Source organism: Dysidea avara, chromosome 11 (genome assembly GCF_963678975.1).
Source record: "Dysidea avara chromosome 11, odDysAvar1.4, whole genome shotgun sequence".
Classification (NCBI taxonomy): domain Eukaryota; kingdom Metazoa; phylum Porifera; class Demospongiae; order Dictyoceratida; family Dysideidae; genus Dysidea; species Dysidea avara.
The window spans coordinates 7,084,932-7,112,223 of record NC_089282.1 but is presented as its reverse complement, the minus strand read 5'-3'; the positions used below and the strand labels follow the sequence as shown (position 1 = coordinate 7,112,223).

General features: G+C 38.2%; 4 protein-coding genes across 4 annotated transcripts; 1 reads left to right on the top strand and 3 right to left on the bottom strand.

Annotated features, from left to right (window-relative positions):
* Positions 1–411: 411 nt before the first annotated feature.
* On the bottom strand, positions 412–1,767 carry LOC136237846 (acyl-CoA desaturase-like). Its single transcript, XM_066028071.1, has one exon. The coding sequence runs from the start codon at positions 1,502–1,504 to the stop codon at positions 515–517; it is 990 nt and encodes a 329-aa protein (XP_065884143.1). The 5' UTR covers positions 1,505–1,767; the 3' UTR covers positions 412–514.
* Positions 1,768–3,913: 2,146 nt separating this feature from the next.
* LOC136237847 (PIH1 domain-containing protein 2-like) lies at positions 3,914–9,601 on the bottom strand. The gene is made up of 3 exons (XM_066028072.1): positions 9,345–9,601; positions 4,344–4,952; positions 3,914–4,292 (listed from the first exon to the last, which is right to left on the bottom strand). Exons 1-3 carry the CDS (start codon positions 9,516–9,518, stop codon positions 4,155–4,157), a joined length of 921 nt encoding a protein of 306 aa, XP_065884144.1. The 5' UTR covers positions 9,519–9,601; the 3' UTR covers positions 3,914–4,154.
* Positions 9,602–9,764: 163 nt separating this feature from the next.
* Positions 9,765–20,717, bottom strand: LOC136237850 (uncharacterized). Its single transcript, XM_066028076.1, has 6 exons — positions 20,606–20,717; positions 14,164–14,279; positions 13,972–14,094; positions 13,525–13,713; positions 12,801–12,896; positions 9,765–9,999 (listed from the first exon to the last, which is right to left on the bottom strand). Exons 2-6 carry the CDS (start codon positions 14,277–14,279, stop codon positions 9,903–9,905), a joined length of 621 nt encoding a protein of 206 aa, XP_065884148.1. The 5' UTR covers positions 20,606–20,717; the 3' UTR covers positions 9,765–9,902.
* Positions 20,665–27,073, top strand: LOC136237845 (vacuolar protein sorting-associated protein 72 homolog). Its single transcript, XM_066028069.1, has 2 exons — positions 20,665–20,909; positions 26,184–27,073. Exons 1-2 carry the CDS (start codon positions 20,714–20,716, stop codon positions 26,981–26,983), a joined length of 996 nt encoding a protein of 331 aa, XP_065884141.1. The 5' UTR covers positions 20,665–20,713; the 3' UTR covers positions 26,984–27,073.
* The last annotated feature ends 219 nt before the right edge of the window (positions 27,074–27,292 follow it).

Sequence of the window (27,292 nt, the reverse complement as noted above, 5' to 3'; positions counted from 1 at the left end):
ATGTAGTTCTACATGCACTACAGGGTTGATTTTATAAAATAATTTTATTGATCTGGACAGATATTAGTCACATCCTGGCAGTGATCTAATCTGGCTGGCTGCTGCAGGCTGCTATATAGTATGTGTGTAAGATAGCAGGGGAAATGTTAGGAATCCAACTGTGGCAGTAAATGCCAGTGATTGGCATTAATGTGGTGGAGTTTGAAGCAATGTGGCTGTTCTATTAGAGTAGTGGCTGACTGCTCTATTAGATTATCTCGATCAATAATTGACCAATATGGGGAGCATGGCGACTATACATTTAATATCAATTGATTTTCAGCATCATACATGCATCGGTGGTTAACTGTTCCCATTCCAACAGGAAATTGTCCACACACATCACATGCAACATCAGACTTGTAATACTGTACATGATGGTAGTTCATTATTTTTAAGACAACAAATATTATAGTGAGGTCACATTGTACATGTAGCTAGCATTGTAATAATTGAGTTACATAATTCCACAATATTATTTCTTCACTGCAATCCCAGTTCGTTCTCGACGAGCTTCTACCATTTTGCTGGTCATCTTACGTCTGCTAGTAACAAGGCCTAAAGCTGCACATAAGTCAATAAAACAAGTTGTAAGGTTGAGGTATGGTCCATATTCACTTGTAGAGTAGTCGTGGGGAAATGCATGATGGTAGTTGTGGAACCCTTCTCCTATTGCACAGAACGTAACAAGCATGTTCTCGGCAGGATTAATGGTTTTGTCATATGGACGAGAGCCCCACAAGTGGGCTGCACTGTTCACTAGCCAAGTTACATGCAGGGTGGACATATATCTGACAATGACACACAACAGATAAGCAATCATCACCTTTTCATTCCAGAAATACCACGGAATGAATGTGGGTATAAAAACTGAGAAAGTAAGTGCTAAGAGATAAAAGTATTTACGCTGGAACTGTAACACAGGATCATTGAGTAAATCACTGATGTCCACTGTCTTTCCTTTCTCCTTTACATCAGGGTGTTTCTTCATCATTAGCCAACCAATGTGAGCAAAGAAGAACCCTCTCTTGGCATTGTGTGGATCTGCTGGAGTCTCTGAAAACTTGTGATGAACTCTGTGATCGCGGCACCATTCTATGAGGTCATTCTGGAAGCTGATACAATTGAACAGCATCAACATTATCTTATAGGGAGTAGTAGCTTTATAGGTACGATGAGACCATAGGCGATGAGCTCCGGCGGTCACTCCAAGATTGCTGAGCGTGTGGTAGACCATGAACATCACCCAGGTCTGCCATTTCGCTTCTGAAGATCTGTACAATCCGTAGAGACAGCCAAGATGCAGGATGACCATTTTAAGTACGTTACTCCATACTAGCGGCTGCTCAAACTCGTACCAACGCAGTGCCCTTTCTTTGGTATCGGCCTCGCAACAATTTTTTCTGCTCGTCACTAGGCTTCGTTGTACACTCATGTCTTGGTTATTTTCTGCCACTCCACTCATACTTGCTGAGCTGCGCTATGGTGATAAAGGTCACTATTCAATATTGAAAATAATCGCCTTGCTTTTATCAGCATGCTATGCACGCCCTGCTTAGACCGGCAGTGTACGTCGTAATCCATCATCAGTATCACGCCACATAGGGTCGTAGATCACAAAGTTGACCTTTTCACAATCATTTTTTGGTTCTGTGATCAGATTTTTGTAGCCCTTAATTGGGTCTCCGGCGACAGATCAAAGACTTGGGTATGTCACGTGAGCTTCACGCTGGGGACTGCATATTGGTTTGAGACACGTCACAGTGAACTTCATGTATTATACAAACCACCCGTTGTTAGCTTTACTATGTGGTCGATGTAATGCAATATAATATACAGGGCTGTTGTTTTAGGTTGTGAAGTTCAATAACATCAGTGTACACTGGCAGGTTAGAGAGCATCGTAGCCATACATTGGCTGGGTTTCACTAAGAGCAGCTTTCTTTTCTGTTGAAGTATTGCCCACTGCAGTCAACCTGTGCTGCTGGCACATCCAGTGTGATGTTAAGCCAGAGATTACATACCTCTTGTAATTCAAATTGGCCAAGAGGTACTCCAATGAACCTCCTCAGTCAAGAAACGACCATTCCTTCCTCAGTATTGGCTACCCCGTATTGACCAGGCATTGATACTTTCCTCCTCAATGAATGGACATTCTAGATCTCACTTGCCTCTTGACTCACTTGAATAAGTCCATTGTCAGAAAGCTGGATCATTTCAGAAAGTCTGCCAGTGGCATTCCGTGAAATCCTTATCTAAACGGTAAACAAGTCTCTAAAGTGCCTATTCACCTAAGCAAGGAGAAGGATATTTTTGATGAACTCTTGTCTCCTCCGTGGATAACTCACTAGTTGCGACTGGGCACCGCTAAAGAGTCTGAAACGTCTGATCCATCAAAGATATCTACTGATTTCGATCTTGAACAGGCCAGTGGTGCTGTTTCACTATAAATTGCTGCCTATAATCTTTTCATCTACTGGAGTATAGAATGTAAGTTATAACACGATTACTTGGGATATTATACACACTCAGGCCCTGCAGGCCCGAGTGCATATATTTTCGTCATATCCCTCATAACCATGTTATAATTATATATATACCAGACTCCTATTTACCAACATAACCATAATATACATGCAGTGTAGACTACCGTATATAGTGGGAAATTTTCGAGGGATGAAACTTTCACAAAACTGTGCAAAATACAATTTTCACATTTTTAAATTCATGAAAGTCTAGAAAGCAGGTAATAGCTATGTGTATAAACTGAAACATTTCACGATTATAGTTTCATGAAGCTATCATCACTCACGAAATTCGCGAAAGTTTCGTCCCTTAAAAATTTCCCACTATACGGTACATACATCCCTTGTACTGTGTTATTACATTTAGGGGATATAAGTTCTTTGTTGACAAACATGACAACTATAGTACACTTGCTGCATAAACATGTACCATCTAGAATGTTCACGTATGAATGAGGTAAACTAGAAATTCCTTACCAATATAAGTGATTCTAAATGGGAGCATTGAAATTGAACAATTGTTGAGAGCAGTTGCAACAGTTGTGGTTATATTTTTAGTGTTTTAAACATCACTTTGTACTGAAATATATGTTTCGGATTATGCATCAGCATTAGATCTAGAGCCCTTGAAATTTAACACTGATAAATGTAAACCATTATTGCAGCTGTGCAACCCCTGTAGTACAGCTTTAGTATTAGTATATTGCAGTGCTATAGCGGACTGATACCAGTAATAATTATTTTCAGCATCAAGTGACCTTATGTTCAGTAAAAAAGTTCAGCCAAAATGAATTTCAATCTCAGAAAATTTTCAAAAATTTTTGGGGGGATGGCATGCTCCCAGACTTCCTTAGTTAGGCTTTGCACACTGCACTATTGTATCAACCATTTACCATTCCATTAAGGGGATCAAGGATGTGACTTGTTTTACACAACAAGATCAATCATTTTCTTAGTAGCCTTTATAAAATAATTATAATCTATAACTTCATCTCAAAGGATAGGAATTGTAAAAGGAATAGACAACAGACATTCACTGTGAGAGAGGGTCTATTCACTATTCTATTAGGGTCTCTTTTCTGTGACATTAAGTTTTATGGGCTGGGACTTACAATATGGCACGATTATTTTGTATTATGCTAGCATTATGCCTCAGGCACCTGTACATGTTAATGTACAACCAACTAGACACAAGAGCCAACAGTTCAAAGTCTACAATTCAACTGCGGACAATCCCTTATAAATACAGTAACCCCCCTCCCCCCAACCTCAGTTATGTATACCCTCCTTATCACCTGTGCACTATAATTCTGCTTACATACTGTCTGCACGGCATTTAATAGCCATAAATTGATTGAGTAGACTTTTTGCAGCCAATTCAACATGTACATGTATACACTTTTAAGTTTCACAACTACACAGCCAGCTGAATGTCTGCTATACAAGTAAGACAAATGGTTGAGAGCTATATAGTATTATACCATTTCTATTTAACAGGCCATTATCTGTCATTGATCTTAGAAACAGCTTCTCAGCATAAGTGCAGAGTTGCCGATGATAAAAGTTGTACTAACTTGCATAGTTAGACAAGTTATTTACAAATCATAGTTACACAAAGTTGGCCAGTCTTAGGCTGAAATTTTGCGACTGTTGAATCTTTATCTACTGCATGAGGTAACTTTACTATTAATCTATCAGACATATCGGGAAGCTTGAATTCCAATTCATGCTAAGTAAGAAAAAACAAAAATAATGCAACTTTCACTGGCATTATACATACCTCAGAAACATCCAACTCAGCTTCTCCAATGTCTTTTGAATCACTGCCAATGTCTATATTTACTGTAATTTTTCCATTTTCATTGATGACGTGATGTCGTAAAGTCTCTTTGCTCTCAGAGGATATTTCCTCAATAAGCTTCTTATGCAGAGGTTTTACAACAGGTTCTTTGGATAGAACAATGTCCGCATCTTCTTCAGTTTCTTTGTTAATGCTGGCTAGTTGTTCTAACAGAGAATGAGGTTGGTCTGTAGAAATCTTCGGTACAGTGTCATGTGACTGTTGGCGCTCATCAATGGAAGATATTACCTCTTTTTCTGAACCAACAAACTTTCTACTAACTTTCTTACAACTGTTTCTTTTCAGCTTTAACTTGGTCATGTCTGTAGTATAGTCTAAAATTAATTGAATGAGTTGACCCTCAGCATCTCGTCTAGTACAATCCTTAATGACTGATGGATTAAATGCAACGTCATACACTTGAGCAATCTTGTCTAGGTTACGCAAAGTACCACCCTTAACTGGTATAGCATCATTGTCAGTCTTAGGAGCAGGAACTTTAGTCCACTGGCAAACATTAATGTATAGCAAGTTATAAGTAGATGAGTCCTATAGAAACGGTACAAAAACTTTTTTGAGTCAGCTACTGACTGACTGCACTGTAGCTAGTTTGCATGCAGTCAGTACATTTGCTGAACATAACAAGTTTAAATCATAACAATAAAAAGTACCCAAGACAAGGGAGGTCATCTACATATATATATATACAGTACAAATTTAATCCTCACTTCAGTCGCATTAGTTTTCATCAGAAATCATTGGAAATTGAAAAATATCACACTCTGACCCTACAAGCTGATAGTGACCTTGTCTTGTAAGGTCCCTACTATCAAGGTACTAACAACATCTACTTAGGTAAAAATAAAGGTCACTGTTGGCTGCTAAAATGAATTCATTGGAAGATGTTAAATACCAAGCAATCACCTTTATTTGCCCTGTGTTCATAATAATATTTAATTTTTATTAAGCATCTGTAAGAGGGCGCTCAGTACTTAAAGGTTGAGCCCAGGCCATTTCCGGTGTAGAATTTTTTGTGTGGACTTAATCAACAGGAAACGAAAGCATTTAGACCTCTCCCACTAACTTGTCACATTATTTGGATGAAGGACACTACAAAGTAGACTCTATATCTTTAATATAGAATAATGTTGGTTTGTATACAGAGTAAGCATGAATATGAAAAGCACCATACCAGAAGCTTGGTGTCAGAAAATAGAGCAACATGTTGTGCAAAGGACACGTATATATATGCAGACAAATGTGCCCAAGCAAGCACACACACAACTCTTGGAAGTAATCATACACAATAAAGTACTTTGGCCACTAAAGGTCATGTAAGTAAAGTTGGCAGTGAATGAGTAATTACCACAGAGAAATATTGCCACTCAACATTACACTACTACCAGTTTCTAAATGTTCTTGAAGAGCCAAAACAGTAGATGAGTATTCCAGGATAGGACACGCAGATGGATCAAGGGTTCATAATTTGGCTTAAACATTATGTAAGTGTAAATTGGACAAAAGTGCTGACAAAATTTCACATGCCCAGACACATCAACTTAAGACACAGTAACATGATCTATGTGGACATGTTGTTAGTTGATCTGGGTGTTGTTGACATAGTCAGAAATCAAACAGTATAGCTGCTTTCAGTCCATAAACTATGGCACTGGACTCCTTGGAAACTGTCTCTGAAACTATACAGAAGGGCCAACAAAGCATAAACCTCATACGACAAGTCCAATTTGTTAGTAAAGTTTTACAGATACTAACTTGTTGTACAGTAGAACTTGTGTACATACAGTAGATGATAAGTTTTTATGTACATGCAGTAAACCTGTGCTAACGGTCACCTGGATCAAGTGATCACCTTTGTATAATGACCATTATAAAAATAATGGCCATTGCCACGAGGTCCCAAATATTTTCTGTGGTCTGCATTAAGCAGTCACCTGTCTAACGCATATAGCAGCCAGCAAAGAATTCACATATGAATCTATGTAAGTCTTAGTACAAAATGACTGAATTTGTCTGGCATGAGTAAACCAGGTACACGAAGGCTGGCTGTGAGCACCCACCTGGTCGCTGTACATTATAGTGGCTGCTGTATGTGGATATGGAACCAACTGCATACTATTGAATGGTGTGTGAGCAATGTTTTGAAGTTTAATAAAAATTATCCCTTTGTGGTTTTGTATGCTCTTGAGTGCATTTGTTTAAACTGATCAGCTCAATCTACAAGTATATAAGCTCAATTACAATGTGTAAAGAAATCAACTGTTAGTGGCTATGTGGCACTAATGGGCTCCAAGCTAGCCAATGTAACCAATGTAATGTTCATGCCATTTCTAGTCCACAGAATTAACTTTAGCATTTTGGTGCATTGAAATATAGGGTATAGCAGTAGTTGTTCAGATGATTTCCAGTTCCTAACTTGGCCATCCCTTAGCTACACCATACAGTGGGATTTGGCACAAGTTTCAGCTTTCACCAGTATACTTTACTAAGAACTCAAACATTTTCATTAGCTATTCAGTCCATAGTCCAGTCCCCACAGTCCAGTCCATAGTCCACAGTCAATATTTTACACCATCCCTTTCTGTACTCACCTGACAATTAACTAAACAGTATATTACAGTTGGTGCAAGCCTCTTAAGGTGGTGGTCAGGAGGTCGCCCACTATTGTCATGAAGTTTTTAAAACACCGTATCTTTCTCTCTACATAGAGTTCAGTGGAACTCTACCAGAGCTAACAACAAGGAGGCATGGACCATGTTCCTGCTGTGTAAAGAAGACCATGGCACTATGTTATAAGACTGTTTCAGAATATTACTTTAAGCAAGTTTATAAACAAACACAAAGAGAGAATCGCCCTTAAACAAGTGATTCTTAACAGTGTTCATTATTGTCAATATTGGAACTACAGACTCACGCTAAGCTCAAAAAGCAGCTCTACTGATGGCTATAAAAGGGAACATTCCTAGACTATAATTCAAAATTTAGTCCTGTTACAACCAGCCATTGTGGAAAAACCCATCAGGTGTAGTGGTAGAATGTATGCTCAATTGTGCTGGTTACATAATCAACACAGTTTTCACAGTGGTATGTTCACCATAGCATTCTATGAGAGTTATTATTCTTTTATGAATAAAACATGTTTTTATATGAAGCCATACAACTGCATGAGGGAACTGCAGATATCAGGCACAGTGGCTATTAGAAACCTTATAACCTACAACCCATACACAAATAAGCATGGTTAGATTAGCTATTTGGGCACGCCTTGTACCAGCGTAATCACAATGGTGCTATTAATCCTTGTTGGGGTGCTTCACATGTAGAGAATACATTGTAATAATCCCTCAGTACAAGCCCCCTAAAAGAATATGAACTCTTGCTATAAGTTATGTATGAGATGAATTATGTTACAGCAGTGGAGAAGGCCAAAGAGTGAAGGAATCATTTTTGGAATTATGCAACATATATGGATGAAATTCTGAGTAAGGGTCATTCCCCCAGAAAACATTTTAGAAGCTCCGAGATGGTAGTTTATACTATTTTCACAGTATTCTCACAGATAAATAGTTACTAATGATATCAAGAGATATTAAATGTGACTGTTCTATTAGAGTAATTCACTACATATATAGCTTGTTTACCCTTTATTCTTTTTGAAATTTTGCTCTAACTGGCTTTAGTCCACCCTCACATCTTTAAAATCAGTAAAGAGTATGCAAGATTAAATCTAGGAGATATTGCAGAAGCACATGGGGGCTCCCATTGTCCATATCTTAGTGCTCTCTTAGATGAGACAGTACAAACCATGTGGTATCTGACAATGACTGTTGACACTTGAGGCAAAATGGGAAGCTTTATGCATCCCATCAGTCGACATAACAGGAAGAGTATAAAGGACTCTGGGAGATCTTTATATGCCATGCAGCTCCAAGATACTCTAATGGAGCAGTCATTTTGGCATTCACATAATGACTGTTTGCTTTCAATCATCCTTCCCTCCATGTCACTTTAGCTTGGATAATCAACTCTCCACTGTATGTCAATGGACCACCAAACTTCTTGCAGGTATACTACAAATTAAAAATGGGCCCCAACAACCAAGGAAGCTACATGGCACATCACAAGTAGTGTAATGACAACCAGTCACAAAATTCCTCCAGGTAGGTTGTAAATTAAAATGGAATTGTACCAAAGGGAGAGTATTCCACCAGTGAGAGTTCTGTTGTTTGATGTAAAAAATGAAATCAGTTTCAGTGCAAATCAAATTTGGAAATGGGCAGGTGATAAATGTTTAAAATTGTATGACTATACCTTGTATAAATCTTTACAGGTTCATAAAGTATATCTTCTAAGAGAATAGCTAGTCTGGTAGCTTGGCAGTACCTGCCTCTTCGCATAAAGATGTCACTCTAGCATTACAGAATTAGCTAATCATGTCACAATAATGGCAGCTAGCAAGAATGGCATGTCTGATAACCATACAAAGTAAGTGGCTCTCAAAATAGGTTAACATACGGTCGCTAACATAACCAAAGATTCTATTGCGAGTATATCATATCCAACCACAAGGCTTTTTACTACCTCTATCTTTTTTTCTTTATAAAATTCCCCATTGACGAACCTCGATCATATCGTATCTTTACAAACTTGGTGACAAACTCTTCCACACATTACATAATTCTACAGTATTTATGGCAGAGATAAGGTTTGGTTTAGTAATGGTCTTTTTTTTTTACCCGCCTACCACCCCCAGCACAAAAGGCATGTGAATGGTCTTATATTGAGCCACATATGAAGACAAGAGTGACGAGACCTTTCCTCTATGCGAAGGGGCGCTAGAGAGCAGTAACTCTGTGTCAACTGCAAAGTATATTATAATAGTACCCTTGAGCATGGCACATAGGTTATCTATCTGTCTCGAACCTCGTTAATCTCGCAACTCAAGCAGAAAACTGGTTGAGGAGGTTGTAAGTGTGTGGCGCCTTCCTGTAGTTGCTTTTTAATAAATCGCTGATAGCTGTCCGGGTCGTTTTCCGCCATGTTGTCCAACATCTTCCACATGTGGTCCGCCTGCTTGAGCAACGCGTCTCTCTCCATTTCGTCGGTCACTAAAAATTCAAATCCACAATCGATTTCAGATGGTCTTGGTAGACAACGAGCCACGCCCCATGTGGCACGCTTTGTTTACCATGACATCTCGTGAAGCACTCAAACTTGGTGACCTTTGCATTGGGTCGTGGAGCCAACGCGGATTACCGCGGTAGCCCCATTACACGTGATGTTACCGTGGTAGCCCCATTACACGTGATGGTGTTTGAAATTAAAAATACTGATGAGCTTGACTCACTGTAATCAGCTACTATAGTCTTAAACTTGTCTTTACAAATCGTGATACTGAGTGCTGTTACATATGTATATATAGCTATCTTGTTACACTTATAATTATTAGTTTTATAAATTAACATGTATAGCTGACAAGGATCATATACACTGTGAATCATCATCATCATCTGAGTCATTGCTGTCCTCCATGTGGTGTTTCTGTAACTGATCATAATCAGGAGGAGCATCATTATCACTATATACATGACAAACATAACAACTAATGTACAATATATGTGTATATAATATAGATCACTATAGCTCATTATTACTGGACCTTTAATGTACTGGCCTGTAGCTATGCCCAGCTTGTTACAAGTGAGATTGGTTGCTTAGGGAACTTTACACCTGCGACGCTGACCAACGTATCTTGTGCATGCAAATTACCATCCAGAGCTATTAAGCTATTGTTTGATCAAGCTACCAGAATTGCAATATCCTGCTCATATAGAATTGCTCCTCAGAACTGTGGGATCTGACAGATCTACTAAATTAAACTAATAATTGATATATGTGTGTGTTTTCTCTTTCTTTCTTTTTGTGTGTGTGTGTGTGTTTGTCTTGCCAGGGCTCTAGCTGCTTTAAAGCTCCTTGGTACCCCTACATTATTTATTTCCTGTACATTTTGTCTTGAACCATAAGACATATAAATCAATTATATAGTATATGATTCACAAGGATTTCAAGTGTACAGGCTAAGCTTGAAACTCACTATATTGGATGGTTAGGCCATCCTTACTATTCTTTGTTTCCCATGAACACCTAACTGCATCAATGTTTAAGTAGCTAGCTGCGCTAAATTTTTACGTGAACAAACTATAGAGGCACTAAATAACTGAATGTCAAGAAAACGACTTAGCTTCGCACACATAACATAACTAGGAGGATTGGGGCCCTCCACCTTTGTTTCGCAGAGCGCATAGCCTTGCACCTTTTTGATCGAGATACGCGAGGATATATACTCTAATAAAACAGTCAAGAAGGATAACTGAGTGTATTATTGATCGATTGACTGATTATTGTTATTATATAATCAAAAATCATTTCCTACCTATATCTGTTTTTACTGCACCTATAGACAGTGTTGGGCAAGTTACTTTTTAAAAGTAACTAGTTACATATTACATATTACTTACAACTGAACTATTTAGTTACAGTTACATATTACCCATAAAATAAAGTAACTATAATAATATTACATATTATATTACTTTGTGTCCACAGCCTTAAGCTGTCACGTGTGAAACTACCACCTTATCACGTGACATGATTTCGTTGTTGGGCAATGTGCAAATCTTGGTTATAAGCTGAGCAAGAAGCTGGTGAATAAGCTTCATTCAGTAGGCTTCATTACTTTGTAGTGGCTAGGCGTTACTCAGTGGGTTATTAACAAGATTAGTAACTCCATTACTTGTAGTAGTAATATTAGACTCGTTACAGTAACTATATTACTTAGGTAACGCGTTACATTTGTAAGTAAAGTAACTTGAATTATATTACCTGTTTTTGTAGCGTATTTCATTATATTACTTAGGTACCACAAAAGTAATAATATTACGTAACACGTTACTCCCAACACTGCCTATAGAGATGGGAAACAAGCAATACTGATGGCCTTAATACGGTTGTTTATATAGTCATATAGACACCGGTTGGGCCCATGATTTTACCACCCCAATAAAGCATATCATATTAAAAGCTAGACTCAAAAAATGAACACAGCCAGGAATTTGAATAAGAAGATATTGATAGGTCACTATAGAATTAAATTCTTGTATATAATATCACCTTTTAAAACTGATGTAATTTTTATCAATGGAGGGCATTAGAAATAAGACAAAACAATTTCAGAGAAGTCAACTGTACCTAACCATTTTGATATCGAATTAAGAACAGCAGTTTGATTAAGAATAATGGAAGTAATACCTTATTAGTATGAGCTGGTGATGTCAAGCTCCAAGAACCTAGTGTTGAATCCTCCCTAATGGACGGTGCTTTTCCATTAATAATCACAATATTTTAGTGTCCAATTATATTTTGATAAGCAATTATAGTATTAATTTCTGCCAATACAACAAATGATGAGTTATAATCTGTTGTGCTTTTTAGTAGCTAATGTTGCATACAAGGTAACAAATACCTGGGTTTTGACAAAATACATGGTGCATGTTTTTCACTGTGTAGTTAAATACTCTAATAAAACAGTCACTTTTGTTGAAGGTTTGACCATAGATATAATAACATTTACTAGGATTGGAATTGGAAGTTGCAGTTACGGTGGAACCTCTCTATTATGGCCATTTTGGGACCCAGAAATGTTGGCCACTTTTTGCTGTAATAGGTATAGAGGTTTTCCTCTTTCACAGGTAAAAAAATGGATTGACCAGACCTGAGGGGTTGGGACCAAAATTTTTGTCCTGATTATCGAGGTTTTTCTATTGTGTCCTTAACTGGAAGAGTTTGTTAAGAGAGGTTCCACTGTAGAGGTATCCATGTTTTGTCTATTTTAACAGGTCTTGTTGTAGTAAATTGCATGGCATGCCTGTCAAAAATGACTAAACAATACTTGGAGTGCATAACAGAAGGCAGTATGAGTCTACCTAATTTCATCATGATTCATTGCTTTGTCTGGGTAATACATGTACCAAAGGGAAGCCAAAACACATTCTTGAGCTTTGGCTTCAAACATACCAGTTTGCCAATGGCAACTGGACCAACGCATATATAATTTCACAAAAGTTTGCTGCAATTCATGTATGAAGCACTCTACCACACCCAGGAAGTAGAGAAGGTGAAACACGGATAACTTCAACAAAGAAATTTACTGCCCACTGGTATGGTTGCTATTACATGCTCAACTTCCATTTTCAATCCCGGAAAGCATTATTACATATACATTATGACACTTGACAGGAGTTACTCTGACAATTGATACACAATACTCTCCATACGTATAGGCATGCCTAATCAAACAATACTGTTTATACAGCACTATACCTGTCATTGATGTCAACATTATAAAACTGATCATGATCCTGAGTCACATAACTGCTATTAGATGTATAGTGGTGTAGTGGATTTCCTTGAAAAAATCTAGAACAGTTAACATACATCATATAATCGACACTGTTTGGTGTTGTTGCATCCTGTATAGCTATACATAAATTTTTAAGACAAATTTTTGAGTGCTCATAAGAGCTAGGTATAGTAGTAGTAGGCTAGTTAATTTTATTGCACAACGTTTAGCATATAAGCGGCTACGAGCAATATTTTACAAAGACAAGCACTTCTGTGGATTATAAATACGTAAAATTTAAAAAAATTCTCTAGCTATATACAATCTATCAGCAAGTGACTTAATGCTGTATAATGGAATTGGTACTTTTCATATATCAAAAGAGAGTCTATATTATATACCAGTTAGAAGTGCATAAATTTTTGCAAAGCCTACATATATACCATGCATGCAGGACATGTATATTACGTACGTGTAGCCTGCATGGACCCACACATGTCCTGCAAATCCTGCATTCATTGACGGATACTATAATACTCTATTAAAGCATCCATCAATGAATGCTGGACTTGCATGGACTGCCATCCAAAACTTTGAGCAACGACATGTACATATATAGCTGTACACATTCATTGGTTGTAGCTATCTATTCTATTCATTCATAGGATACGTTTACAGATACATGGAATATATCAGGTGACTCACCCTTGAGATGCACTACGGTATGAAGGATTTGCTTGTAGACTGGAAGATGACAAAGGTGAATGCATTGTTCCTTGGTGATACAAATTTGCATTAGCTTCATCAACACTTGGTACCCAAAAGCCTCCAGCCGCAGGTTGAATTGGATGAACCATTAAAGTTCCTTGACTGGGATATGCTGGAACCATCATCCTGTAATACAGTACATAGGTAGAACTATTCTATAATTATATTAATTACGCTTTTCCATGGATCATACTTATATTACCACCATGCTTGCAGTAATGGTTTCTGAAGGGTTTCTGGTGAGGATAAAAGTCATAATAAAACTGTAAATTTAACAAATATTATAGCATTATGTATAGCTAAATGAGCTGTCATGATTATACATCATGCCATGCACACGTTACATCTGGTCTGGTACTCATGAAGAGTACACATATACCTTACATGGGCATTGGTTGTGAAATATCAGCCATTGGAGGAGCATTGGCCATTGGATGTGGTGCATCACCATTATAACGCTGTGGACGTTTCCTATCTTGTTTCTTGTATTTCCTTGATTTGCAAGACCTGCATATAATAATTATTAATATGTTCGTGTTTTATACATGTATACAGTAGATTCAGTGGTTGACTCACTTGCAAATTAAGTAGGCACAGCCAAACAGACATACTCCCCATACAAATACTCCACAGCATCCCATGGTACACATAACAACAACAACAAACACTGCTACCGTATCTGGAGAACACATCTGTATTGAAGAATAAACACATGTAGAGTGATAGTGCAGACAAATTCTCCTGCATGCATGTGGAAGGACTATATAGTAGGACTGTGCCACGTCTTACGGTGCAGATAGGTCACGGAACCTGAAATTGTACGATGTCCCCCAACTGCCACGTGAAGTTGGGCATTGCTTCAACAGGTTATGCGAGGTCACCCATCATGCAGATGAGCAGACTAACTTGAAAGTAAAGTTTCTTGTTCATTTAAGAACATAATATACTTTTAGCACAAAAGAGTGAATTCAAGTGCCCTTCCACCAATGTTATGCAGCAATGGCTATACTTAGTTATGAATTACCAGCATCTTAACTTCTCAATGTTGTGAATAATTATAATTTTGTCCTATATATACGCGTATGGGATATCCCATACGCATACACCTATACAGGCTTCCTATATATGCATATGGGATATCCCCTACACATATGGAATACCCATACACATACAGGGCATCCATACGCATATGGTTTACTAGATTAAATCAATCTATTAGCTAAATCTTTCATTCAAGGTGATACATTTTAAAAACCTTGTAATTAACTGGCTAGCTAACTACAAAGTTACTTAAGTCCTGACAGTTTCATTGGCGGATCTAGATTGGTTTCTTTGCTTTCGACAGAATCCCTTTACAAACTTAGCTGAGTAGCTATAGTAATTTTAGTAGAGAGCTGTGTATACTCTAATAGAACAGTCCATCTAATACAGAGCAGTCAGGCTACTGCTTAGTACAACTCTCGCCCTACAGTTAGTTCATTTCACAGTCTAATATATTTATTTAATTATTTATTAAAACTTCACAGCATAAAAGCTGAAGGTCTACAGGACTTGACGGTCCTGTAGCCTGAAAAACAAATTAAACTACAGATATGCATACAGTGTACACATGAGTGAATTGTGTTGTGTCATTGATCAGAGTTAATTGTGTTAAAAGTGTGGAAAGTAGTTGAAACTGGAATGGTTGAACATTGATAACAGGGACAGACACTATTAAAGATGCAGGGTGAATCAGGATTAAAGTTGATTAAGAATTCTTCCCGGAGGTAGTTTATAAAATGTTGCTTAAGTTGATGTACTGAAAGAGATGTGTTGATTACAGGTAGATGGTTCCACAGCCTGACAATTCTGCTGAAATATAGAAGTGCTGATGTATGGAAGAAGGTGATTTGGAATGAACTAACTTGCAAGAGTTTCCGGATCTTATAGAGCTTGTAGCAAATTTTATATGCTGATTGATGTTAATGATCAGATGGCTGTTTAAGGCACTATACTAGAAACATTAGTGATATATTAGTGGTATGTGTACATTAGTGATAGCAATTGTAACTGCTCAAGTCGAGTTTTGTAAGATGATTTGTAGTCATTTAAATGATTTAATATGAATTTCATTGCCCTGCGTTGAATGCATTCCAATGCTTGATTAACTGTGGTCCACATAGCTGAGCAACTGAGATCTGACTAAGGAAATGTATAATTGTTTTTCATTAGAATATTGTTCTAAAAGTACGACGGAGAAGTCCCAGGGTTAGGTAGGCTTTTGCTGCTGTGATCTTGTAGTGCTCTGACTATTGGAGGTTGTCAGTAAAGGTAATACCAAGGTCTTTGTTCAATGTTTTTTTGGGGAATTTCTTTACCATTGACCTTGTATGTATAAGGTCAGGAGCAGTTGAAGCTCTTGGCTAGAATTGTAGATGAAATAAATTCAGCTTCGTTAAAAAGAATATTAGTGTTGCAGCTCCAGAGTGAGATGTTGTAATGTCCTCTTGAAGTTGGTTTATGTCATTACTTGAGTTGATAATCTGCAGGCATTTAGTATCATCAGCAAACAGAAAAGGAATTGAGCGAATAGCTACTCTCTAGAAAATCATTGATAAAAATGTCAAATCATAGTGGCCCAAGGTCACACTGCCTTGTGATACTCCTGACTTAGAACATTGCATAGATCTGAACAGCATTTCTGATTTTGACACACTGAGATCGGTAGCTACTTTAAGTAAGATTTGAGCCATTGCCATGGATTAGCTAATTGTAAATGCTCAGTAGCTAAAGGTAGCCTAAAATCTTAAAGAATCTCAAAATTTTCTAGAATCACAAATTTTTCTGGATTTCCTCTGAACTTTTGCAATTTAAAGGATATAGAAGAACCGGCCCTAATTGCACACCCATCCACCACATATATCCATTGTTCTGTAGGTTCTGTTGTTTTAGTTCTGTAGGTGTAGGTATGGGCAAAACCCTTTTACATAGACATCATAGCTTAGAGTTACAGTGTAGAAGATAGTCCCGAGGCATCCCTCCCCCAGTGGTAGGTCAACTGAGGCTGGTATATGACCCGTAAGGGGATGACCGGAGGAGGAACGACAACCCCTGATGCACATGATGGCTGATTGCAAAAGGGAAAAGCCAAGACGGCAGCAAAGCCAGCTCATCACTTTACAATAAGGAGTTTTCCACTTGAGAGACAAGAGGAAGGCCAGACACTTATAGGCTACAGTGGTAGAGGCACCCATGCCACCTGAAGTGGAGAAAACGAGAGGACTAAAGTTCCCATGTTTGATCTCTCAAACTCTCTCTTCATACTGATGATGCTTTACACTTTCACTCTGAACTTTTGTTATATTTATTTCTGGCATTATTATTTTAGAAACTCCTTTCAAAAATCCTAGATCTGCCACTGCAGTGAGTTTGCATCATGTATGAGGCGCGATTTTTTTTGCAATATCAATATTTCAGTTTCTGGAACCTCAGAGTCGCTAGGAGGGTCAGTAGCTACTGTATGCACATGCCATCTTTAAATCATATGCGGCTGGGCATGGCAGCCCATCATGGCCCAGGTAAAATAGAGGGGAGAGCTGTCCCATATGCGTATATATGGGCTTCCCATATGCGTGTGGGACAAGTTATCTGCCCCATACACGTATGGGATGCCCCATACGCGTACGGGGCAAAACACAGCAGTGATCACCTACCCTAAGATGTAGTCATGACTCAAATTGAGCCTCTAGTGGTAGCTAAATGCCAAACAGTGTAAATGCCTGAGCATTGAATTCAAAAGATTGTGTTGATTAGCCTGTTTCAGCATTTATGGGAAGGTGCTATAATATATGCATTCACATAGAAATCATTATCATCTACCTAACAATAAGACTGTGATAATTTAGTTGTGCAGCAACACATATGACTATGATGCACTGCATCTGTGATTTTCTTTGTCACAGTGCCAGCTTCGAGTGTAGCTATACTGCATCATGATGCAGCTTCAGTCCTGGCTTTACAACTCATGCAGCTGTGAAGCTGTTGTGTGGGTGAAAAAATGACTACAACATAGGTACGTGTGGAGTGAGATCTGTTCGCATAGAAATGCGAAATGTGATTCCAAGTCCTAAACAAGGCGAACCTAGCTACTAAGCTAGCACCGGCACTACCCGGCCGGCAGCAAATAAACACGTTGGCATATAATGCCCCATACAGTCGAAACGCAAGCGACAAAAAACGGGAGTTTTTACTTGCACGCGCAATTTACGACAAGTCCAAAATGGCGTTTTCGCCAGGCCACGCGGACGAGAGAAATGGCGTTCAACCAGTAAATTTCTGGCATATTTTCGAATAAAAACACTTGAGGAGATGATTTATGGAGACAATTATTCAGTTTATTTAATCTTGAAACGTGCGGGCTGAAAGTATTTTAGTGTTAGAATTGAACAAGAATTTAGCTACTCCCGATTTCACTTTGCTGTGGATAAACGAAAAAGAGTGCACAAAATCTGAGTCAACGAAAGTGATAAGGTTTGTATAGAGCACGTCTAGTAGCTGTATGAAACTGTATACATTTGTGAAACAAATTTGTACTCTGTTAATATAGAAGAGGGTGTTATTCAGTATCTTGTTATACACAATAAACCATACATCACAGTGTTATAAGGTGTTAAAACAACTTTTGTGGATTGCCAAAATGTAAAACATTTTTGAAAGAAATTTTTGTGGTTCAGATATAGCTCTCTCAATAGTGAAAATATCTCGGTTGCTCCACACCTTTAGTACATGTACTGTGTAAGTAGAGATTCATAACATGGACAATCCTCATTACAAGTTCAGTAGTCAACAGTATCAGCCTCAGTTTACAGAAATGTAACCTTCATACAAATCTTTGCTAATACTGAAAAAATTCTCGTACCTTGTCTTGATGCTTTGAAATAGTTAAACCTGGGCAACCATAGCGATGAAGTTTGGAATAAACTGGCTGCATGCCACTGTGATTTGATAACACTCACCCAATGTAAAAGTGAAACTATCTAGATATTTCATGAGGAAGCAAAGTTGAGTTAGTGAGATAGTCTGGACGCATAACAAGGATTGCCTGTGCATAAAACTATTAATTCCTATGGAAAGACATCACCATTGCAAATCCCTACATTATCAGATGCCTACAAAATCCATGCAATCTTTTTATCCCACATCTTGAGAAATAATCATTACTGCTACCTTAGTAGTGCACATGTTAAAAATAGATCAATCAGTTACGACCTCTTCTACTAGGTCAGACTCTTGCAGTGCAGCTGAATTCAGGAACTTGTGATTCACATCCAATGGTAAGGGCTTCCCACAGCAAAATCTGGCAATTTAGAGCATTGCTGTATATTATGTGGATTTAAATGTTGTCCTGAATTTTTGACAAGCTTTATTTAGACCAGTTGCAGTTGCTTAATGTGTTTCACTATGCATTTCACTATGAAACTTTACCAGTACATAAAATTAGAAACATGGAGCTACTATATATAATATAGTAATACAAATAACTCCTTGAAGTTTTAAAATCGTAATCACTGCTGGAAATTGATAATTACTCAAAATGGATGCTTACCATAAGGCAGGAAATTTTTGCTCAAGAAAATTTGACAAATAATTAGTTTAGATTGTAAACTATAAATTCATTAAATGCTCATAAGCACCTTTAAAAGTATGTGTTTAGATCTATAATTTCTCGATTTTTAAGAATGTTTATAGTAATTCACCAAAACTGCTGAAATGTAGATTCATCAAATTTTCTTGTCATACGGTATCTCTTTTCTGAGTCCCTGCTTTACAAATTTTGTTCCTGTTAGCTTGTGAAATCCTGGATCTTCTCCTGATTTAGAATGATGGTCTTTTAAAGTCTCATGTGTACCCATGTGTACTTGAGAGGTTTGTACTGTACAGGTAACTGATGATAACCTTGGTTTGTTAAAGCTTTCAGAACAAACTGATTGTACCAGTTATAGTGTTGTACCATGATAACTCTGTTTTGGAATGAGAAAGCCCTTCTGAAGCAACAATAATTTGGCTAGATGAAAGTGGCCTTGGTACGTAAATTGGTCTGTTGTGACTGCTCTCTTTCAGTGTAGCTAGCTATCCATTCCTCAATAGATTTTAGTAACATCAAGAGTTAATACTCCACTATTATTAACTCTTGGTGACATTTTTACTTTTCTTTTGACCAATTTACCTCACATTCTATGTATTTAGTAATACTGCGTTCTAACAGCTAGTACATCCAGTTGTATTTTTGAAACTAATACAGGTTAGGACTGTGATGGATGACCAGACCTCTGTGTATCTCCATGACAGGAGCAATACTGCGCGGGATTTACCCTGGACACAGTAGGAATGGAGTCCTTGAAGATGGCTGTACCCAAGCAGTTACAAGTTATTATTGAATTTGATGGTAGAAACTTTCATCTCTGGTCAACTCGGAGTAGTAGCAGCAGTGTTCTGGCACAGGAAGTCTCCGCCTGATAACTTTTATAGAAATTGTTGATTTAAAATGTGTAAAAATGCTATTTGTCAACAATCACTGTATGTGTAAACAGCAGCCAAAGTGCACAACTTTTTACAACATAATTATCAAGTTTGGGCTTTTGTCTAGTTGTGCAAATTAATTAGAAACACTAATATGGCTTGAAACAAATTTGTACCACACCTCAAAATCACCTTGTTATTACTCACCAACTTCGTTCAGTGCTTTGTAGCTTGTTGCTAACCAACTGCAGCTGCCGAATTTGGTTGCTGTGGGAAAGACAAGTGACGTGTTGTTGCGTGACACCCAGTGCAAACAGGAAAGAGCGTTGCATCTGGAAGCTACAAGCGTTTGTAGTCAGATGGTGTTCTACCCGAAGAAGCGCTTGTTTCTTCGCGGGAAAACAAGCTGTGCAATTAAATATGCGTAATAAAGCATATTTTTGCCACTTGCGTTTCGACTGCATAGCACAGTAAACTATACTAATAGATTACAGTACACTCTTACAACAAAAAAACTCACATCTGTTACTCTGTATACAACGACAATATCTGAATTTGGGTATCAAAGAGATCCACCCTCGTGTATCACGTGAATTTTGCAGTGTTCTTGAAAATATTAGAGGTGGTTATGGCAGCTTCGCGCTCGAAAAGGCATAACGCTGGAAAGAACATTGGGAAACTACTAGACCAGGAACTTGACGCGGATGATTTCTACAAGACCGCTTATGGCGGATTTGAGGAGACTTTAGAAGATGGGGTGTACCAGTCGGAGGAAAGCGATGACGACGAAGTAGACTCAGATTTTGATGCTCCAGAACAAGAAGGTGACCATGTAACCTATCCCATTGAACTTTGTAGTGTTTTAGTTATGAGACTTACTTTAAGGGAGGGTGCTTATAGTTTTCCTATGACTATGCGCCCGCCTCCTTTGTATTATTATTGGCCGTAGGAAATTAGTCTCGTCCTTGCAGACCCTAAATTTGGGTAGGTGGGGCATGAAATTGTGATAGGTTGGAATGCTTTTTTCTCCAAAAGTACTTATTTCTCTACCTCATTTAGGGTATCCTAGTGGCGTGGGTGATGGGTCAGTTGATTTCCTACTAGTTTCGTCCTTGCAGACCCATTCTCCGGGGTGGCGCTTATCAATTAGAAATTATAAGCGCCCCCTCCGAAAGGGTCTGGTGAAATGCCCATGCCATTTTTGTCCAGAAATCGCCAACTCTGGCGAGTGATAATTGGTGTTTAATAACTACACAAGAGGTGATGATTTGAGGTAAGCTTTGCTTTTGTAAAGTTTGTACTGCGCAGCCATAAAATGATAAATACTGTTTAATCGTCACCTTTTGTAAAATCTTGTATAAGTATTAAACACCAATTATCACTCGCCAGAGTTGGTGATTTCTCGGACAGAAATGGCATGGGCATTTCACCAGACCAGGGAGGGGGTGCTTATGATCTCTAATCGATAAGCGCCACCCGATTCATCACCTCAACTCCCCATGCTAGGGGCATTTTGCAACAAGCATAGATCTAGACATATTGTTAATAATTCTGGTAAATGTATGGAGATGTGTAACACAAAGTTGTCTCCAAAATTTGTCATACAGCTTTCCCACCTCTGCTAGGTGGGGAATGACATTGATAGGTGCATTTTATACACCTAGGCTTCTGACATTGTCTTGATACGTACTTAGTGTCACTCATGGTATAGCTTGAATCGTGTTCGTTTTCCATTGGCCCAGGCCTGTAGCTAACTAACTGATCAAGTAGCACTCGGACTTCGTTTATGTATTTTCTTTGATTGTCACCTCTAAGATGTAATATTAGTCCTTGTAGCTAGCTAGCTATTCAGTTGTGATAAATTATGAAAAATGTATTTTCGAAAATGCATTACTGAAAAGGGACATTCTACTGTATATATTCCATGTGGCAGTAGTCCTATTAGTATTCATGTGAGTTTGTCTTTGCCGCCACGATTTGCCATTACATGGCTAATTGGTTGTATCTAGTTGATAGATTGTTTACTCTTGTGAGTACAAGTTATCTCCATGATGAGTTTTGATCCTCACATCGAGAGTAAACCACTAGGTATCATTGTAATCTTATTATCTTAATTGTGCCACAAGTAAACTTATTGGAAGAACACTTCAAAGGGTTCTGTCTTAGTTTAATTTAAATTTATGTGTGGTGTTGATTTGTGCAGGATAAAGTCTTACCACTTGTTGTTGTCTTTCTAAGATCTTAGAGCATATATTTGCTGACGCTAGTTGGTAGTAGCTTACTTCCATGACTTGAGGAAGTTACAATAGTGCGAACACTCAGTGGGATCTATCACACCTTGAGACTAGAGCTTCAATTGAGGGTGTACAGCTTAAAAGCATGTTTGATAATAAGAGTTGATGAGTGTTTTTAAAAAAAATCAGGTTAGAATAAAAATCTCACGTGTTGTTATTACCTATAGTTGAACGAGGAAAAGAATTCTGTCCCAGTTGTACTACCATATCATACAGCATGGTAGTGCTGTATCTTAGAAGGTTTGGGCTTTTCTGGCCAATAATATCATCCTAAAACCAGCTTCGCAATACCTTCATGGTAGCCTTGGCAGTCAATCCCAAAAGTGCCTTCAGTACGACCTGAAAAATTGGTTAAAAGTTTTTTGCTTAGTGGAATTTTCTACTGACTGACTGCCTGACCCTTCAGCCTAGTGTATCTCGATAATGGCTAAGGCTACGGGCTTGATTCTTTCACTGTTCGATGTTGCTTCAGCCCTTTGGCACACCACAGTATGTACAATGGATGCTTCGTCGATTCACCTGTGTCCTTTGTGTCCCATTTATCTTGACAGTACAAGGTGTTGATTCATGGTAGAGCCGTGTGATGGCTTCTCTACATTTGACGGGAATCGTCCCGTTTTGACTGATTGCAGAGGTCCTTCTTCTAGTGTTTCTTCATTTGTAATGCTGTGTAACAGGATGAACATAGCTGAAAACAAAGTGTAATGGCCACCTTGCTATTTCAGTAAGTGATAGTTGGGTTCAGACGAAAACAATAAGCCTGGCGCCATTCTTTCCATTCTAATGCGATATGCATGTAATGATATTGATACAAAAAGTAAACAAAGAAGTATATGGAAAAATTAAGAATTTTAAGTTCGAGTCAGGGGCAGCGGAGAAGTGGGGTGTAGCCCCTGTGAAAAAGATTATGGGTGGGGCTTAGCCCCCTCTAAAATCATCTATAGCTGTCATTGAGAACCTAGCTCAATAACGTCAATAATTCGAGATACTCTAATAGAGCAGTCACAGTATTCTTCAGAAATAAAGGTGTCTCCTCCCCTGGTTCAAGTATAGAGATCTAAGAAATAATAAAGTAGGGAAACAAGGGAGGTCACCTGCACCTGAAGATATACTAGTGGACATTTGATCCCTAATTCAGTTGTGTCAGGAGCTTATGAGCCACCGAAGGTGGCAAAGGAGCATGAAGCTGAGTTCCATGACAATCCAAATTACGTCACGTGCAAATGGCGCTCCAGCTGCACGAAGTAGAGACAAGTTCACCACATCAAAGAAGAGAAAGACCTCGAGCCAACTGTAAATTGCCATTTGTCACTGGTCACGTGCAATTCTGTATACGGCTTCAAATAACAAGATTTACTTTCCTTATATGGAAACTAATCGGCAATTGATTTGGATTGTGATGGCACCTGGCAGGCGGTGTAAGTTTCATGCTCCTTCGCCACCTTTGGTGGCTCATAAGCTCCTGGTCGTGTATATAGGGATTTAATGTCCACTAGTATATCGTCAGGTTAGGCAACCTCCTTAGTTTCACTACTTTGATCCCTAATCGAACTTAAAATTCTTAATTTTTTCCTTATACTTGTAGCCTAAATATTTCAAGGGGACAATGTTGAACAATTTAAAAGTAAATGTTTTTGTGAATTTGCAAACAATCCCAAATGTAGTATATGGAGATCTAAGTATTTCAAGGATAAAATTATCACTATTAATTCCCAAATCCTTGAAATCAGCAAAAAAAATTCCACTCGAATATCTAGGCTGTATGGTATGCCATCTTTGTATGGCATAATAAGGAGTAGGGTTGGGAAATATTTCAATTAATCACCAATATCAAGTGCCTACAATATAATTATCGCACGCATTTAGCCTTCACGCAATATTACCGCATAGGCAATGTTTATCACATTTTACAATAATTATTACACTTATTGTTTAATCTCACATCTGATACAGTTCATGTATACTATTGCTAACCATGTCAATTTTTGTTTGTAAAGTGATTCTTAGTGTACTCATATTAACATTACAGACTTTCCAAGCTGTGTAGTTGTGTTTCAGTTTTCAAATACAATATTGCTAAAAGCTCATGCAGTAGTCGCATGTCACGAATTAAATGTCGCCCAGCCTTAATAGGGAGCACCTAGCTTTGTATGGTGCCCATATGACATGAAGAGCAATCCCTAAGTCATGAAAGTCTACCTGGCTGCTCGGGGTAGGGTATGCTACACATTCTCTTGACTGTTACTATTGAGGATACATAAATCTAGGGAGCACCTTTGTAGGGAGATGTCACAGGTAAATTACAGGCATTTTACATTACGAAAGGGTGTAGGTGGTGCTCTGTTAGTACCGCACGCATGCACACACTGGCGTGTCTAGTGTCCACCATGTAATGCATGTAAGATCTTTATGCAATCTAATATTAAAGTATTCTCTGTAACTTTGGTGTTTGGACACTATAGTGCTTGACTGAGAGATCACCACACTAGTTTTTAAAATTTATTTTTCTTAAATATATATTTTTTAATCTCACATTGTTGGAACACTATTCCAGGTACTGTATAGCAGAAAATTTTGGTGGAATTGGCGAGTATGCATGGATTCGCCAAAATTTTACTCACCATTTTCTAAACACTGAAAGTGTAGTAGACGCTGTTCATCAGTGACTCAGTGAGTGAATATTGTTACAGCAGTGAGTGGTTAGTCTTCCTCTTCCGCAAGTATCCCATTGAATACAGTATGGTTTTAGACTAATAGCTCAGGCAGATGGGCAATTCAGCTCAAGCGATTCAGCTCAGTGCCCATGCACATGCCTTGCCTCACTTGCCACGTGTGTTCCAGTCTTGATTACTGACTTAGCGAGTGATACTGACTTAGCGAGCTAGTGCATGTTGTTTTAATTTTAATTACAGCTAGCTCTCGAGCTAGCTATTTGCATAAGAGCGCCGCGATTCGAATGAGAGGCATTGAACTGTAGTACTTCGTCCGTAGACATCGCAAAGCTTCGATCAATTCGCCAAAATTTTCTCCTGCCAATATTTTCCGCTATACTGTATTTTGTGTTATATACAAATATAATCTACTATAAAAGCTGAATAGCTGTCTGTCCGTCTATTAGCAAGCCAAATAACATGGGGAGACTTGCTACATAGCTAATCAATATCACTACAACTTTATTTTAAAATTCCTGTGCTACATTCCATTTGAGCCATTAGAAAGCCATTATTGTAAATCCACACACACTATTCAGATGCTGTCACTGTACTTGGTTTGAGTGCCCATTGTAGGTCTGTAGTTTGATGGCATGTACTCATGCACGCACGCACTTAGGGTGTTTGAATTTTTAAAATACCAGCACTACTTGACATGCTACCCATGAATCTGCAGTAGGGTGTTACAAATTACATTTATTTTCTCTACCTGGTGTCATTTCAATAAATCACTTAACTGGGTCAATCCTGTTTTGTGTTCTAACTAAGTGATGGCTAGCAAAGTGTGATGTCACAAATTTGTGCATGGTAAGCTGACCCCTGCACAGTAATGGCTGTACAATTAGATTTAGGTGGCTGTTCTAAGGCTGTGCAAAGTTAATTATATGTTTCTGGTCCTACCAATTCCCAACCAGGTAACCAGGCTTGTTTTTTTTGTTTGTTTGTTTGTTTGTTTTTTTGCAACTTTTTGTTGTGGTACATTTGACATAGCAATACATGGAATTATAGGGAAAAGAAAGTTTATGTACAAAGTTGTAGTAAGTAGATTGTTTCATCTACACATTTACAATGTAGAAATGTTCTCTATGTTTAGCTGTATCCGACAATGAAAAAGAGGAAGATCTGGAGCCTAAACGTAAAAAGAAAAAGATCATTACAGCATTTAAACCTAAACCATCCAAGCCTAAAGATGCTAAGCCAAAGGCAAGGAAGCAATCACACAGAGCTCCTAATGAATTTCCTGGTGATGTAGATTCCCGAACACTAAGGAGGTCAACACAGGAACGCAGTCAGGAATTTAAGGAACGATTTGAAGAAGAAACAAGAAGAAGGCGATTCACAAAGAAGAAACCAAGGACAGCTGTAAAAAGATTAACTCAAGAAGAATTACTTGCTGAGGCAAAACGAACAGAGCGAGAGAACCTGGCATCTCTTGAAGCATACGCCAGACTGGAAGCAGAGAAGAAAAAAGTTAAAGAAAAGAGTCATGAAATTAAAGGTCCCTTTATTCGTTTCCATTCAGTGGTGATGCCACTAATAGTTGACATCAACAAGGAGAAGAGCAGACAACAATTGGAAGGTGAAGAGGGTACAAACAAATCAGAAGAAAAATACTCAAGAAATTTCCTTGTCTTTACAGACACCAAGTCATTCCCCCATCAGTACTTTCCCCAGAACAAGCCGAAGGTTGCTAAGCCACAGTTTTGTCAAATCACAGGACTACCAGCAAGATATGTTGACCCTATTACTATGACTCCTTATGCTACAGCTAATGCCTTCAAGGTGATTAGAAACCAATATGTCAGTCAGGAAGAGCAGAAATGTGAGAAGAGACTTTTACAATTAAGTAACTGGCTAGAAGAAAAGAAACGCAAGAAACTAGAGGTGGTTTAGTAACATATAGTGTATGGGTAATATGTGTAGTGTCTCTGTTTTCAGTTATAGCATTTTCATCCATATTTCTGTTCACTATAAGTTGTAAAACATTTTCTGTTAATAGTAGTTATGTAGGCATGTGGAGCATACGTGCTTAGATACGTAGGCCAGTTTGCCACATTTGTATTTGTGAAACTGTTAAGTAAACAAGTGGTCATTTCCCTAGAAAATTTTGTAAACATAACTATAGGAACCCTGTTCTACATGTTCAAAGATACCTACCATGCATCATATCCCATACATTTTCTAGGAAAAGAATTTATGTTG

What these genes read in the sequence shown, in the direction of transcription:
- LOC136237846 (XM_066028071.1), bottom strand. Translation starts at nt 1,504, where the DNA reads ATGAGTGGAGTGGCAGAAAATAACCAAGACATGAGTGTACAACGAAGC.
- LOC136237847 (XM_066028072.1), bottom strand. Translation starts at nt 9,518, where the DNA reads ATGGAGAGAGACGCGTTGCTCAAGCAGGCGGACCACATGTGGAAGATG. An exon ending in TGAGTTGCGAGATTAACGAG is followed by an intron (nt 4,953 to 9,344) that starts GTTCGAGACAGA and finishes CCGTTTCTATAG; the next exon opens with GACTCATCTACTTATAACTT. An exon ending in CTGAGTTGGATGTTTCTGAG is followed by an intron (nt 4,293 to 4,343) that starts GTATGTATAATG and finishes TTTCTTACTTAG; the next exon opens with CATGAATTGGAATTCAAGCT.
- LOC136237850 (XM_066028076.1), bottom strand. Translation starts at nt 14,279, where the DNA reads ATGTGTTCTCCAGATACGGTAGCAGTGTTTGTTGTTGTTGTTATGTGT. An exon ending in TGTGCCTACTTAATTTGCAA is followed by an intron (nt 14,095 to 14,163) that starts GTGAGTCAACCA and finishes TATTATATGCAG; the next exon opens with GTCTTGCAAATCAAGGAAAT. An exon ending in AATGTTGACATCAATGACAG is followed by an intron (nt 10,000 to 12,800) that starts GTATAGTGCTGT and finishes TCATGTATATAG; the next exon opens with TGATAATGATGCTCCTCCTG.
- LOC136237845 (XM_066028069.1), top strand. Translation starts at nt 20,714, where the DNA reads ATGGCAGCTTCGCGCTCGAAAAGGCATAACGCTGGAAAGAACATTGGG. An exon ending in TGATGCTCCAGAACAAGAAG is followed by an intron (nt 20,910 to 26,183) that starts GTGACCATGTAA and finishes CTCTATGTTTAG; the next exon opens with CTGTATCCGACAATGAAAAA.